The sequence below is a fragment of the Canis lupus genome, chromosome 18 (genome assembly GCF_003254725.2).
Source record: "Canis lupus dingo isolate Sandy chromosome 18, ASM325472v2, whole genome shotgun sequence".
Taxonomy (NCBI): domain Eukaryota; kingdom Metazoa; phylum Chordata; class Mammalia; order Carnivora; family Canidae; genus Canis; species Canis lupus.
Genome location: NC_064260.1, coordinates 13,256,458 through 13,273,096, shown reverse-complemented (window position 1 = coordinate 13,273,096; position 16,639 = coordinate 13,256,458). Strand labels below are relative to the sequence as shown.

Here is a 16,639-nt window from a genome sequence, read left to right as displayed (position 1 = left end):
CACAGGGGAGTATCTTCTGATTCTGTATACTTTAAGTCCCTTGACTTCCCCTGGAACTTGTCGGTCTAGCTGGTCTTCTGGGGGAGGGGTGTTTTGTGCTGATTTTCAGGTGTTAGCACTTGGGGGAGCTGCTCTGCCCCCTGCCTGGTGCAGGGCTCAGTGGGGGTTGTTTACCCCGTGAGGCCCCAGGAGGAACAACTGCAGTGGCGGGGCCAGCTCTGGAGCCCTGAAGTCAGCCCCGGCAGTAGCTCCAGAAATCTCCGTCTGCAGGGCCTGGAGGCTCCGGGGCGGGGCCGCTGATCTGCTGAGCTCGGGGCAGGAGCGTCCTCGCTGTCCTTGGCCCTCCCGGCCTCTGCCTGTCCCGGGGGAGGCGGGATCCTGGGCTGTGTCCCGGCGCCCTGTGCTCCGGGGCCTGCGCTGTTGGATTCGCGCTCCCGCCCCGCAGCCCCCTCCGCGGAGCCGCCGCCCGAGCCCCTCCGAGCTGCTCCGGGTCCCGCCGTGCGCGCTGCGGCCCTTAGGGAGCTCGGCGCACTCTCCTGGGCGCGCAGTTGCTCTGTTATTGTCCCAGGGAGCCCGAGGGCATCCCCGCCCTCCTGGGTCCTGCTCCAACTCCCTGCGAGGCCTTTCCTCCCGGGAAGGTTGGTTCAGCTCCTGCTCCTCCGGGACGGGGCTCTCCTGTCCTGGGGACACTCGCCCCGGCCTCAGCCCGGCTCCTCGCGGGGCCCCTCCCCCTTGGAGGCCTTTGTTTCTTTATTTCTTTTTCCTCGTCTTCCTACCTTGGTAGAAGCGCGAACTCTTCTCACTGTAGCATTCCAGGTGTTCTCTCTTTAATTCTCAGGCCGAATTCATAGATTTTCAGGAAAATTTGAAGGTTTTCTAGGTAATTTGGTGGAGACAGGTGATTTGGGGACCCTACTCTTCCGCCGTCTTGCCCCTCCTCTGCCAGGTTGTTACTTTCTACAGAGAAGTCAGCTGCGATTCTGACAGCAACCTAGGTGAATCTGTAGATCCGTTTTGGAAATACTGCTATCCTAACAATGTTAAATCTTGTGATCCGTGAACATGAAATGTTTTCAATTTATTTAGATCTTCAATTTCTTCTTAAGTATTTTATCTTTGGTGGTATTACTGCTATATATAGCAGCAAGTCTATTAATATTAAAAATCCAACAATAAGTTGTTATAATTATCAGTCAACCATCTGTCATTGTTTCCATAGCACATTATAGCTACCTCCTCTATGCTGTTTTGGAAAATTTATACATACACATTACATTTCTACATGTTATAAGCCCAACAATATATTCTATACATGTTTTATACAACTACACTTTAAATCAGTTAAGACAATAAAGGAGAAAACATGCATTTATAATATTTTTTATAATTTCTTTACTGGTACTTTTTGTTTATGTGTATTTGAGTTATTAACTGAAATTACTTGGTTTTGGTCTGAAGAACCTCCTATAATATTTTTTGCAAGTTAGGTCTGCTAGCAACAAATTCCCCCAGTTTTTATTTATCTAGGTAAGTCTTTACTTCTCTTCATCACGAACAACAGCTTTACTGGATATAGGATAGTTGGTTCAGTTTCTTTCCTAAAGCACTTTGAGTCCACCATCTTCTAGCCTCCTTTGTTTCTGCTGAGAAGTGAGCCATAAATCTTTTGGGGTTCCCTTGTAAGTGGGAAGTAGTTTTTCTTTGCCTGCTCTGAATATTTTCTCCTTGTCCTTCACTTTGAACACTTTTACTATGATGTGTCTGTTTGTGGTCTTTATGTGTTTATCCTACTTGGAGTTTGTTGAGCGTCCTGGGTGTATATGTTGTTTTTCAATAAATTTGGGAAGTTTTCAGCCATTCTTTCTTTGAATATTTTTTCTTCTCCTTTCTCTCTCCTCTTACTGTGGCACTCCCATTACATATGTTTAATTGTTAATTACATTTCTCTGAGGCTCTGTTCATTTTTCTTCATTTTTTTTCCTATCTGTTCTTAGGCCTACACAAATCTAGTTTCCAGTTGGCTTTTTTAATGCCAGTCAATTCTACTGTTGAGTCCTTCCAGTGATTTTTAAAAATTTTAGTTTACCTAACTATTCAACTCCAGCATTTCTACTTGATTCTTTTTTATAATGTTCATCTTTTTATTGATATTCTCTTTTGATGCATCATTGTCATCATATAGTCCTTTAATCATGCTTTCCTTTAGTTCTGTGAACATATTTCTAATGACTAATTTGAAGCCTTAGTCTATTAAACCTGAATGTTCATTCACTCTCTGTGAATAAGCAGTCTCTGTTGCTTGTTTGTTTGCTTTCCTAGTGTTTGGGCCATACTCTTATTTCTTTGATTTCTTTGTATGTCTCATTATTTTTGTTAGAAACTGGACATTTCAGATAATATGCTAGATCTCTGTACCTCTAGCTTGTTATTGTTATTTGCTTGTTTAGTGACTAGCTAGATTATTTTAGTGAAGTCTATTTCTCCCCTGCAGTGTGAAACCTTTGTTAGAGAGGCATAGCTTTGGGTATGCCCATAGTCACCCAGGGAGAACAGTGGGACCTGATAGGGTTCCATTACCCCTCTTTCTTGGACTACACTCAGCTGCTGCAGATTGCTCTATTGTTTTCAATAGACCATAAATTCCTTTACAAGCTAATCCAATCTAATTGTAGCTCCTTTGATAAAATAATTTCTGAGGTCATGTTGATATTTGTTCTGATCTCCAAGAACTCCTTTCAGTTGTCTTATTCCACAGATCTCTCCTAGGAGCTAGTTGGCCTATAGTATAGTCTGTATCTTCCTTATCATAACCTTCACCATAACCTCCACTGCTTCTGAGAATGTCCTCAGCTTTAAGCTTTCCCAGGCTTATTGCAAATGATGTCAGTTACTTTCAAGGAAATATACAGTTAAGGTTTTAACTGCTTGCTTCTTCCCCAAGGAGAATTTTTGTGCCAGAGCTCTGGGACTAAAGGTGGAGAAAATGGCAAGCCTTTCTCTGAGTGACATCTCACTTTAGGAACTTAGTGGTGGGGTGTGGGGCCAGCAGCCTGAGGTCCTCTCAGCTTGCCTTTCTTGGCATGGAACCACTATTTTAAAAGTGGGAAGTTTATTGTATTTTCAGAGAGTCCAAAAGATAGAGACTCTACCTGTTGAGTAGGGTTGTGCACAATTAAAGAAGCACCCTACCTCTTGATCTCACTTGCTTGAAACTTAGCCTCAGCTACAGAAATGAGGGCAGGATGAGAAGTGCTGAGGTTCTGCTCCTCTTAGGAAGGAAGCCTTCCTGTTGGGAGTTGGCGTAGAGGGGGCCCTTGGCTCTTGACTGCTACAGTCTGAGTGGAGTCTATGCCTTGCTGAGCGGGTAGAAGGAGAAGGAAGGGAGGAAACAGTCTTGGTTCAAAGATCACAACCTCTTACAGAACTGTTACTGAATGTTCATAGATTTTGAGTACATGACTTTTCATTTGTTATTTGCTTTTAGGACCATTTTCAGAGGTTTTGGAAAAAAGAGGCTTTTTTCCTCCAGTTTCACTGGTGAGTAACTGGTGACTGGTGAGTCAGGGGAATACGGCATATTGTCACCCCAGAAATGTCACCCCAATCTTCTCCCATTTTGTCTTTCATCAATTCTAACAATGCTTTTGTACCTACCATTCCATATCTAGGCATGATTTAGATCTCAGATCAAATGTCACCTTCTCATAGATGTCTTCCCTGATCACACTATATAAAGTATGCTATCACATTATCTTATTTTCTTCATAGCAATTACCACTACTGAAAATACAGCATGAATACTAAAAGGTAAAAAAAAATTGCTAACCTAGTTACTTATTTCTTGACTATTTTGATTCTTCTAGGGCCTTGTCCCATTCATTACTTCTTTCTTGTATCTCCTATCTCTCTCTCCACCAGCTACTTCTATTTATAAACACTGTCCAATCTCCCTATCTTTACTAAAAATAAAACAAAACAAATTTCTTTTAGCTCAGTTAACATGGTCAAATTTATGTTTTCTTCTCTACCTTACTTCTTGAAAGAATATTAAAAAACCCATTGTATTTGTTTCCTCATTACCTTCATGATTTTTTGGCTTCTTAAGTATATGGATCATACCTCCTCTCCCCCACCAACTACTTAACTGAATTTGACCTCCAGAAGTTGACAATAATATCCCATTAATCAAAACACAGCAGGTTTTTCCTGATTTTTTTCTCTCTCCATTGAATTTACTGCTCTCCCTCCACTCCTTTTTAATTTTAAAGAAAAGCACAAAATGCCAAACAAAAATTCTACCTCCTGGAGACAAACCACTATCACCTTTTGCTGTGGATACTTACAGATCTTTTTAAGGGCAAGAATATGGATTTAAAAAATAGAACTCCTCCCCCCAACAAATAAAAAAATAAAAAATAGAACTAAGCCAAAAATAGAATAATATATTCTATTTTACATACTTAAAAACTGACTAGATCTTTATAGATCAAGAGATGAGTTTAGTTCTCATGCCCTTCTTCATTAGTTCTTATCTAATCTCCAAGTTTAGCATAAAAGAGTTATGGAAGAGAACAATATAGTTTCAGTCTATCTTCCTAGCCTACTGTCATGCCATTTATTTTGCCAATGAAAACTTCTACATCCTGTTATTTCATTAGCTAGAACTTTTTACAATGGTGGATACACTAGGTATTTAGAAAACTAAAAACTAAAAGAGAAATATTTAAATCCACCTAACATCTTTTTTTACAAGGTACGTGTTAAGAATTTGCTGTTATCTGAGCAATTTATTTATTTATTTATTTATTGTCACAATAAATGATTCTAGTTTTTTTTTTTTTAAAGAGATCTTATTTATTTATTCATGATAGACATAGAGAGAGAGAGAGAGAGAGAGAGAGAGGGGGGGGGGGCAGAGACACAGGCAGAGGGAGAAGCAGGCTCCGTACCAGGAGCCCGACGTGGGACTCGATCCCAGGACTCCAGGATCACACCCTGGGCTGAAGGTAGGCGCTAAACCGCTGAGCCACCCAGGGATCCCCATGATTCTAGTTTTTAAAGAAAACGTGCAAGCCAATCAATTGATTTGTTGTTCAAAGAGAAATTTGAAAATAATACTTTTTCAATTTAGGAGGAAAGTTGGATGGCTTAAACTTACGAGATGGTATATTGTTTTCCAAAGTTGCACCTAACTATATGGCTACATATACTGTACTTTATGAATAAGCTAAGAGATTTGAGGTTTAATTGTGACTATACTCAGTTTTTTCCTACCACACTGAGAAGCTATCCCAGCATAAGATTTATTTCCTCTATAGTTCCTGAACACACTAGTTACTTTTATGTCATATTTATGCCAGTGGTCTATCAATGGTACTATCTGATGTAATGACAGGTATATTACCAATTAAAAGATGGTGACCACATATGCTCATCTCCTAGCTTCTCTTCACCCTATGTGGTGCTATATTTTACATCAGATTCCAGTTAGGAACCAGGCTGCTCAACTAAGAATCACATCTGACTTCTTCATTTAAGTGTTCCAAAGTCTTCTACAGTATACATATAAATCATGATAATTATAAATATATAGAAGATTAACATATTCCCAATTTCTAGTTCATTATAAAAACAGTAACAAAATCCTTATCATGACAACAAATAGGCTTGATTAAGCAACATACTCGTAATCTGGCTTCTTTGGTATGAATATGTCTTGCGTATCATCGTCCATCTGTTGTAGGTCAACATAAAGGTCTGTAGTTCCACTTGCATTAAACTTTCCTTGAATATTTTGGCTGTATTGTTGAAGACGCTTCCATAAGTCATTGTAAAGACGTAATAATTTAGGGTATTCTCCTTCAAATGCCTGTTTCAAAAACATAGAAGCTGCCAAGCAAAAAAATAACATGGATAAGATAAACAATAAAATAAAATGTAGCAAATAAATTTTCTTTTATATATGATGATGGTAGAAGATATACTCTAATAAGGCTTTTTAAAATAATGCCAGTAAAGGTAATTTTTCTCTTACACTAATCACTGCATTTGATATGTGAATCACATATTTTGAAATCTAATCTATAAGAAAACAGGCAAATCAACAATTAGAACTAAAGATTTCAATTCCTTCTCTCGCAATAACTGATAAATCCAGTACACAGAAAGTCAGTAAGCATATAGAAAACCTAAACAATATCTAAATTCACTTGACATTTATATAATACTTCATCCAAAACAGCAAAGTACACATTTTGAAGTGCAATATGAAGATCAATAATATTTGATGCCATAAAACAGTCTAAATAGATACAAAAACTTTCAAGTTATACGAAGTATTAGAAATCAGTAGCAGAAAGAAATCTTTAAAAATCCTGGGTAAGTACCAGAAGCAGAATTGCCAGATCATATAGTTCTATTTTGAATTTTTTTGAGGAACCTCCACAATATTTTCCACAGTGGCTGCACCAATTTACATTCCCATCAACAGTGTAAAAGGGTTCCTTTTTCTCCACATTAGGATCACTTCTTATTTCTTGTCTTTTTGATTCTAGCCATTCTGACAGATGTGAGGTAATAGCTCACTATGGTTTTAATTTGCGTTTCCCTGATGATTAATGATGCTGAGCATCTTTTCACGTACCTGTTGGTATTCCTTCTTCTGGAAAAATGTCTATGCCCATGTTTAATTAGGTGATTTATTAGTATTTTTTGTACTAAGTTGTATGAGTTCTTTATATATATTGGATAGTAACCCCTTATCAGATATATTATTTGCAAACATCCTCTCTCATTCAGACCTTTTTAAAACTCAAAGAAGCCCTATTTAAGATAAACAGATATTAAAATGCAAGTTTTAAATAGAAAATCCAATCAAAGCCTAAAACATGAAGTTTTGAATGGAGAATCAGACTTTAAAAAACAACAACAAAACCACCTGTGGTTATCCCCTTCTGCAAACTATATATCCATATAATTAGGACAGAATAACTGCTTGCCTATAACTGGCTATGATCAGTAGAAGGTTTCTTAGTTGTTTTTCCATAATATCAGCAACACAAAGTTACAGAATCCACCAACTGGGTATGCATTCTATCCCACAACCATCCCTTTTAGCAGGAATATAAAGCATACATATTCTCCTCCAAACTAACTAGTTCATTTTGAATCCACTTACAATATGAAGATGACCACCTTTATTATTACCCCACAGAAAAAAATAAAGGTCACCCAAAAAATCCTTCCAACTTCTTACCTTCCACTCCCCCTAAATATTTCTAGTTTCCAGCTTTCCTCACAGGAACCAAGTACCATTCCATAAAACACACATAACAGTCTGAGAAAAACAGTAATAATACTACCATCAATAATAGGATTACTGAAAACAGCTCATGGGATTTTGGGGGGGTAGTTGTCACTGTCCTTTCAATATATCCCAAGAAGGCCAAAAAAACAATTACTATAAAGTAGTCAAATGAGTAAAGTAAAAAGTCAAATGTGAGTGCCTCTCTGTATGGTTTTGCCACCAACTGGACAAACATTTGCATTAAGATTTTCCATTTTACTTTTGATATTTAGTAATTTCTTTTTTCATTTTCATTCCATTTTATAACTATATAAAATATTTACATGACTTCGAAGTTAAACCTACACAACAAAGTACGTTCAAAGAAGTCTAGCTTCTATCCCTGGTCTCTCCAATATATTCTTCACACACAACCCTTCTTCCACTCTTGGTAGTCATTTTTCTGGACTTTATGGTTTATTCTTCCATTTCTTAAAAATATAAGCCAAAATGTGTATTTATACCACTCCATATCTTGGGTAAACAAGAGCACACTACACATATATTTCTCCACTTTTTAAACTTAATATATCTTAGAGATCATTCCATAGTAGCATATATATATTCCTCATTCAGGTTTTTGTTTTGTTTTTGGCCTCTTTTTCTCATTATTTGAAATAGCTGCATGGCATTACATCCTATGTATGCACCAGTTTGTTTAATCACCTAAGTGATGAAGATTTGGGCTACTTCCAGTTTTTTTTATTCCAAATAATGATCCAATGAATAGTCCTGTGAATACGCCTTTCCACAGTTTTGCTGGTGCATCTGTAGAATGGATCCTTAGGAGAATTGCTGAGTAAGAAAGCAAATGCTTACATGATTTTGTTAAGATACTCATGAACTCCCCTCCATAAGGTCTGTATTTGAATTCACAATGTATAAGGACATTTCTCCACAAGATTATTAACGGAGTGTGTTTTTAAGCTTTTTTGATTTTATCCCTATTTGATACATGAGAAATGGTGTCTCTATGTATGTTTATTTTGCATTTCTTGAGTCATGGAGGACACTGAGCATCTTTTCCAAATAAAAGGTAGGTGTGTATATATATATATATATATATATATATATATATATATATATTTATTTATTTATTTATTTATTTTTAGGGTTGTTAGCCTTTTTCTTAACATCTTTTTATATTTAGGATATTAGCATCTTTTCTTTGATGTAAGTTATATTTTTCAAGTTTTCACTTGTCCTTTTATTCTGCTTAAGGTTTTTTCCTGCCATGTACAACTTTTAATATAGTCAAATAATCAGTCTTTTCATGATTGCTTCTGGATGTTAAATCAGAGAAGTTTTCTCTATTCCTAACTTAATTATGTTTTCTTCCAGCACTTGAATGGATTCATAGTTTACATTTGATTCTTTGATCCCTTTGGAATTTATCCTGATATTTGAGGTAAACTGGGGATATTTTCCCCTGAGCTCTTCTTATTTCACTCTACTCTTCAATTCTGAGCACTTTATCCATTTCCATAACAACTGGGTCACATTATGCATTCAACAAATCCCCATGGAGGACTTAATTAAATATCTGAATCTCATATTTGCTTTCTTCTTTTACCTCAACGAAAACTGCTCCATATTTTATCAATGATGACATAAAATGTTCACTGCAAGGATCAAATATATATAAAAGTATAATGAAAAAGGTAAAAATTATTTGATATTCTATTATCCTGTGATAATCATCCCTATGTTTTTGTGCCATCCTTTCATGTCCCTGTGTATCATACATACATACTGTTGCTTTCTAAGAGTATTTTACAATAGGATCTCATTTAGCTTGTAAGTGCTTATTATTCTTTTAATAAAAGGTATTTTTCCTTTTAGTTTTTCCTCCTCAGATTTCCGAATTCCTGAAGCCTTTAAAAATTAATTTAACACATTAGGCATCCATTTCAACTGAATGTCATTTATATAATGAACACTGTGCTTTGTGACAGGAGCATAATATGGAACAGAGGCACACAGATAAGCTTTTCCTAGAGCCTGGTAAAAGATACAGACAAGCAAGGAGGTGAGCCATTATGATACAGTGGGATAATTACATTGGCGACATAGAAGAGCTTTAGGGGAGCAGACAGAGGATGTCATACCCATATCTGAGCATGTGTATGGGGAGGGAGACATCAAAAGAACACTTCATTTCTCAACTGAGAATGGGAAGACTAATGTGAGTTATCCAGATGAGGGGGAGGATAGAGACACGTGTTTCAGGTACTTGTAAGTACTGAGGAGAGCGTGATTCATTCACAAACTAATACTCCACTACAGAGATAAAAAATTAGAAAGGAAAAAAAAAAAAAAAAGAGTGCTGATAAGAAGGGACCAGAAAAGTCACATTGGGAATGTATCTTGGGAATAATAGCAGAGGGTGGAGGTGGGGGTGGAGAAGAATGGAGACAGATCAGGGCTCCCACTGTAACAATTAAAGAAGCCATATATATTTTTATAAATTCAAGCTTGGACCAAGCAGAGGTTCTCCTATGCTGGAGAAGAAACTAGCAGAGCTTTTAGTGGTTCATGGGATAGAAGATTTTTGAAGCTTAAGGACTCTCAACCCTAGTGTCCCATGGAAGATTTACTTAGTTATGGACTTGTAAGGGAAGCTGGGGAAGTAGGTCTAAAACTTCAAAGGGCAGAGGTAAACTATCCTTCATACTGTGGAAACATATCATAGGAAACAAAGGCCAGCTATGGGGGAGAGATCATGCCACAAACACAAGCAAGTCTTCCTTCCTATGAAGACGTTCACTAGATTCTGCAGTTTCATGAAGCGGAAAGCTGAAGAGCCTTGTCTGAAAACCACTGAATGGCAGATTAAAATCAATTATTTCGGGACACCTGGGTGGCTCAGTGGTTAAGGGTCTGCCTTTGGCTCAGGTCATGATCCTGGAGTCCCAGGATCAAGTCCCGCATCAGGCTCCCTGCATGGAGCCTGCTCTCCCTCTGCCTGTGAATCTGCCTCTCTCTCTGTGTGTCTCTCATGAATAAATCAAAATCTTTAAAAAAAATCAATTATTTCAGGGATGAAGAGGCAAAGACCCTCCAGCCTCTCAATTAAAAGCCTGGGAGAAGCATGCCCAAGGAAAAGGAAAAATTAGAGATAGACTGAGTCTTATTAAAACTGCAACTACCTTAATCCATCCTAATCCCAGAATGAAGTGAAATGATCAACCTATATATGTACAACTAGATTGCCAAAGGGGGATAAAAGAAACCAGTTAAATCAGATTATGTAACAAAATCTTATAAATCAGTAAGATAGTTCCATAGAAATGAACAGAAACTTTGAAAAAGAACATTATCTAAATAGCCTATAAATATATGGAAAAAGTGAGTATCATTAATCACTAGGGGAATACAATTAAGACTACAATGTGATTTGACTAAATGTCCACCAGAATAGTTAAAGGGAAAAAAAACACAAACAATACCAAGTGTTGACAAGGATATAGGAAAAAGCAGACTGCCTCAAAGAGTTTAAATTGGTGCAACATTTGAAAACTCTTCAGCAGTAACTATTCAAACTGACCATATGTAAACTCTATTACATACTAGTTTCCACAGCTGCTGTGACAAATTACCATAAATTTGGTGGTTTAAAACAATATAAATGTATTATCTTGCAGATCTGGAGGTCTGAAGTACAAAACTGATCTAAGCCAAAATCAAGTTATCAACAGGCTATGTTCTTTCTGATGGTCCTAAAGGAGTTTTTCCTTGACTTCTCCACCTGCCTAAACCACTTGGCTTGTGGGCCCCTTCCAGCAGTTGTATTACAAGCTCTAACTTCTATTTCAATAGTTACATCTCCTCTTCTGACTCTTCTGCTCCTCATACCCTTCTAAAGGCCTCTGTGATTATACTGGGCCCACCCAGATGATCCAGGACAATCTTTCCATCTCAGAGCCACAAATCACATCTGCAAAATCCTTTCTGCCACCTAAGGTAACACATGCAAATCTCTATGAGGCATGTAATTCTGTCTACTACAAGTACCTATTTTCCATTCCCAGGTTTTTTCCCAGTAAAAATGGACAGATTTCTCATAAGAGCATTACTTAATATAGCTCAAAATATGAAATAACCCAAATGCCCATCAATAATATGGTGGATAAATATATTATGGTATATTCACAAAATGGAACATTTTACAACACTGATAATAACCTACAAATGCATGCAACAATATAGAGGATTCTTAGAAACACGTTGAGTGAGAGGTATCAGGCAGCAAACATAAGACTTACAATATGGAAAATTTTATCTGCATAAAATAAAAATTTAAAAAGAATCTATGTCATTAGAAATGAGTGAATACTCTTGTCATAACGGAGAGTGCCTGGCAAAAACTAGGAGACCTGAGGGGAGCTTCTGGGTCAGGTAATACTTTGTTTCTTGATCTTTTTTTTTTTTTTTTAAAGATTTTATTCATTTATTCATGAGAGACAGAGAGAAAGAGAGAGAGGTAAAGACACAGGCAGAAGGAGAAGCAGGCTCCACGCAGGGAGCCCGATGCGGGACTCGATCCTGGGACCCCAGAATTACACCCTGGGCCAAAGGTAGGCGCTAAACTGCTGAGGCACCCGGGGATCCTGTTTCTCGATCTTGATGCTGTTCTTCATTTTGGCTACATGGCTATATTAAGGTTTGAAAAATTTATTTAGGTGTATAGTTATGATACTTAACCCTTTTTTCTTTATGAGTCTGATACTATAATAAATGACTTTTTAAGAGTAATGCGGGGGTGCCCAGGTGGCTCAGTCAATTAAGTGTCTGACTCTTGATTTCAGCTCAGGCTATGATCTCAGGGTCGAGGGAGCCCTGTGTCGGGTTCCTTGCTCAGCATGGTGTCTGCTTGTCCCTCTCCCTCTGCTCCCCGTCCACCACCTGCTCACACACTTTATCTCTAACATAGATAAATAAATACAATCTTTAAAAAAAAAAGAGTAATGGAAAATCAATGAAAAATTTTTAATCTTTTAAGGTTTATTTTTTCAGTTTTATTGAGATATAATTGATTTGTAACATTTACTAGTTCAAAGTATAAAATATAATGACCCTGTAAATGTATGTATTTAATATATATATATTCTATCAATAAAAGTAACAGACATAAAGCTTAGAAGTCATTTTGGAAATAACTATCACCCAAAGATAATTAAGGCAGCAGATATCCTATAGAAGCTTTTTTGAATTTTCAAGGTGACAGGTTCAATCAGGCTCCTTGCCTTTTTAATAAAGTACACTCATTGTCTAGGATTATATTTTATCAAATCTAGTAGAACTTCTTTTTACTAAGCATGAACATTTATAATCAGAAAGAACATGTTCCTAACTAGGAAAATTTCCCTTTAGATATTTTCTGCCAAAATATTCCTTACTAAGGCAATCTGTTACGTTGTGCATAATCTTCAACTCTGCAGATGGTTGTATTCCTTAATATTGCCTGTCTATAATTTTAAGAAGTACTATGGTACACTTCAGGGACTGTATGTGCTATATAAATGGAAGGTGCTTTACAAACAACTTACTTTGGAGTTCTCCCAGAGGAAGTTATTAAGGTAATAATGCTATCAGAAGTAACAAACTACTCTGAATGTGAAATACTGATGGAATCTTTTGCCTAAAAATATTATATTTCCTCTCAGTGGCTTCTTTAACTACACAAGCTAGATAGATAGGTCCCATAATTTAAGAACTGAAAAATATTTGGATCTGATCATTAAAAGGCAGGTCACTGCTTACTTTGATGAGAACAATTTCAATAGAATAGTAAAAGATGGCCAGAGTACACCTAGTTGAGAAATCAACAGTATGAAAATGAAGGCAAAAAACAAAACAAAACAAAAAAAATACCAACTACTCTTTTGAGAGGTTTGGATAAAAAGAGCAGAGATCAAATAGTAACTAAAGAGGAACTCTCTAGTTTTAGTTTTTACTAGATTAGAGCAACCTGGAGGGGTTTCCTATCTGAGGGGAAGAAATCAACAGAAAAGGAGAAACACAAGATAGAACAGAGACTTATGAAAGGTGTTGCTGTGAGCAAAGGGTACACAAAGCAGGCAGTCACTGATGGTGAATGGGCGGCTCTGGAGAATAAGACTGTTACCTCACACTCAGACCCACGGGGAGAAAAGAAGGCTTTCATTCAGAGGATATTGAAAGAGTTTCCTAATGACCTTAATTATCTTGATGACCCAGGAGACAAGGCTGGTCACCGAGAATGAGCAGAATGGGAAAAAGAAGAGCATGTAAAGAACGCCAAAGGCTTATAATGGTTAAGGATGATAATGCAGCACATGACCAAAGAGAAGTTGAATGACAGTAACTGTTACACATGCACATACTGTATAGTATTTTGAAATGTAGTTTTAATCATTACTCTTAATACTAGCTGAGATACTTCTGCTTCTGGTCAAGGTGGAGTAGCAGAGACCAGATTAACCTCCTATCTGAAACAACCAAAAACAAAAACAAAAACAAAAACAAAAACAAAACAAACACCAAACTCACAACAGACAAAATATATAAAATAATGGTTTTTGAAACACCACACATTAAAAGATGTGTAATAAAAGACAGTGATCTCTTGAGGCATAGGAAATAAATGAGGTAAACCCTACAACCATCCCAGTGCCACTGAGGACTTACTAACAAGTCACAATAACTCAGTCTTCTAGCCCTACTCACAGGTGCTGCTTTCTACCAGAAGCTAAGGCAGGATGCCAAAGCCACAAGCTCCAAAAAAGCCCCCAGGATCCAATATAGAGTGGTCTGATCCAGTTTAGACGCTGTGCTAACCGTCCAGATGACCTCATCTAACTGTAATAAGAAAAAACACACCTAACAGCCCATGACAGATCCGACAGTGCCCATTTAGGGGAAGAAAAGAGATTATACCCTTGTTCGGAAGCCTCCTCCCTCATCCTGGAAAAATTCCTCTGTCAATTTGCTTGCCAGCCCCTAATTACCCTAACCCCATAAAACCTACTTGGAGAGAAGGTACCATTACAGCATGAACTCCCCTTCTCCATTCTATGGCCACTGAATAAATTATGTGCTTGCCATCAGTTACTGCTTTGTTAGTTGGCTATTTGGCAAAAGGTATTGAGTAGGGAAAGAACCTCCCACTTTGGTAACATCAGCTTATTTCCTACCAGGGGCTTCTAGCCTACGGCACTGGCAAGAGTAAGAGACTCCTCTACACCTTCTGTCCCCAAGACCAGGAAAACTGAAGCAGCTAGAGTTCATGGGACAGAACACCAGAGAGAAGAGAACTGCACATAAAGGATTAACCAGAGATCTGCAAATGGTCCACCTTGCGTACTGAGCAAAACAATACTCATCCTATGTGTGTGAAAAAAGTTCCAGAGTATGGGGGAAGAACCTATGCAGGATTAGTTAGAATATCCGTTACTCACGCAAGACTGCGAAGACTGCCTGTTCCTGAAAGCCAGGTTGGAAGACCTTATAATTCAGAGAATCTGGTAGAGTACTAAGGAAAGTATTGCCTCAGTAGTGGAAAATAATTAGCTCAAGACTAAACACTACTCAGGCTAATCTTAAAAGACTCAAAAAAAACCCAAGTTGTTTCTAAGTCATTTGACAGTATCTAACAAGAATATTTACAGGAGATAAAAGTGTCCAGTACCAGACATTGTAAAAATTTATGTCTTATAACCCCCCAAAATTATTAGACATGAAGAAAAGTCAGAAAAAAACTATCCATAAGAAAATTCAATCAGATCCAGAATTGACAGACATGACTGAATTAGTAGACAAAAACATTGCCTTTATAGCTGCACCTCCACTCAATATCTGTGTGATTTATTGGCATGAAGTTTACCTTATACAATTTCTACTAAAAATGTGCCAAATCAACTGGTAACAAACAATATTGGAAGGTGAAATTGGTTAAAGGTCTGAAAGTTTTCAAGTATGCTAAAGGCTATTTTCTTTCATCTATCCCTGTCATTGAGCAAGAATATTCAAAATAGAAACTAAATTTTTACTCTACAGAAAGAAAATACTGACTACAACAACTCCAAGATTTCAAAAAAAGGTTTTATTTATTCATTCATGAGAGACAGAGAAAGAAAGAGGCAGAGACATAGGCAGGAGAAGCAGGCTCCAAGCAGGGAGCCCAATGCAGCAGATCCCAGCACTCCAGAATCACGAAGGCAGATGCACCCAACTGCTGAGCCACCTGGGTGTCCCTCAAAAAAAGATTTTAAATGATAAAGTACATTTAAAAGAAAAGATTTATTTATTTGTTTATTCATTTATTTTTAAAGAGAGAGAGAGAGATAGAATGTGTGTGGGGGAAGGGACAGAGGGAGAGAGACTACTCAAGTTGACTCCCCGCTGGGCAGGAAGCTCCATGCAGGGCTTGATCTCACAACTCTGAGATCATGATCTGAGACAAAAATCAAGAGTTGAATAGACGCTTAACTGGCTGAGCCACTGAGGTGCCCCAAGTACACTTTTAATAAATGCTTAAAAACAGATACTTTGCAACAGCCATAAATGAGCTTTTCACATTAGTTTTCACATTAGCCTAAAAACTGAGTTTTTAATCAATTTTGTAATTATGCTTACATATTTTGTGGGTAAATTTACATTCTTGTATTTTATTTCTAGTATATTAGTACATGCATTCCATTAAATGCAATTGACTTATGATTTAAAAAGTTAAATATTAAAGAAAACTTCATGGTGATTATTGTTTTCATGAAAACCCATTACTTTCATACATGGTGTGAAAAACTATTGAAAGTCTATATTTACATAATATTGTATCTGAATATTTGAAAAACTACCTACTAAAATCATTCATAAATTTTAAATTTATTTTTTAATTTTATTTTTTATGAATTTTAAATTTCAAACACATCAATCTCAAAATGCTCATTTAGCGGGAAAACTGTTAAATACTAAATCAAAGGTATAGATATATAGATGCTTTTTCACTATTCCAACTCTTCCAGATGTTTGGAAAAATAGTAAAGTGGCATGCAGCTAAAATACTGTTTATAGATAAATTTGCAGTGTAAACAAATTACAAAAGGAAGGTTTAAGTCAATGATCTAAACTTAATCTTAATAAAATGAGCAAATCAAACCTAAAGCAAAGCAAATAAATAATAAACAATAAACACAAGAGCAGAAATCAGTGAAATTGAAAATAAAAAAGACAAAAATCAATGAAACCAAATGTTTTCTGAGAAGATAAATATAACTAATAAACCTCTACTTTTAATTATTAGGAAAAAAAGGA

The 16,639-nt window shown here is 37.0% G+C and overlaps 1 protein-coding gene across 3 annotated transcripts in view; it reads right to left on the bottom strand.

The window, feature by feature from the left end:
* The window catches only part of COG5 (component of oligomeric golgi complex 5), a 297,897-nt gene that overhangs the window by 70,438 nt on the left and 210,820 nt on the right, over nt 1-16,639 (bottom strand). For all 3 annotated transcript variants that reach the window (XM_049096361.1, XM_035701303.1, XM_049096362.1), the window contains one exon: nt 5,685-5,889. In XM_049096361.1, the coding sequence (XP_048952318.1) occupies nt 5,685-5,889 (205 nt within the window). The remainder of the gene's footprint in view (nt 1-5,684; nt 5,890-16,639) is intronic.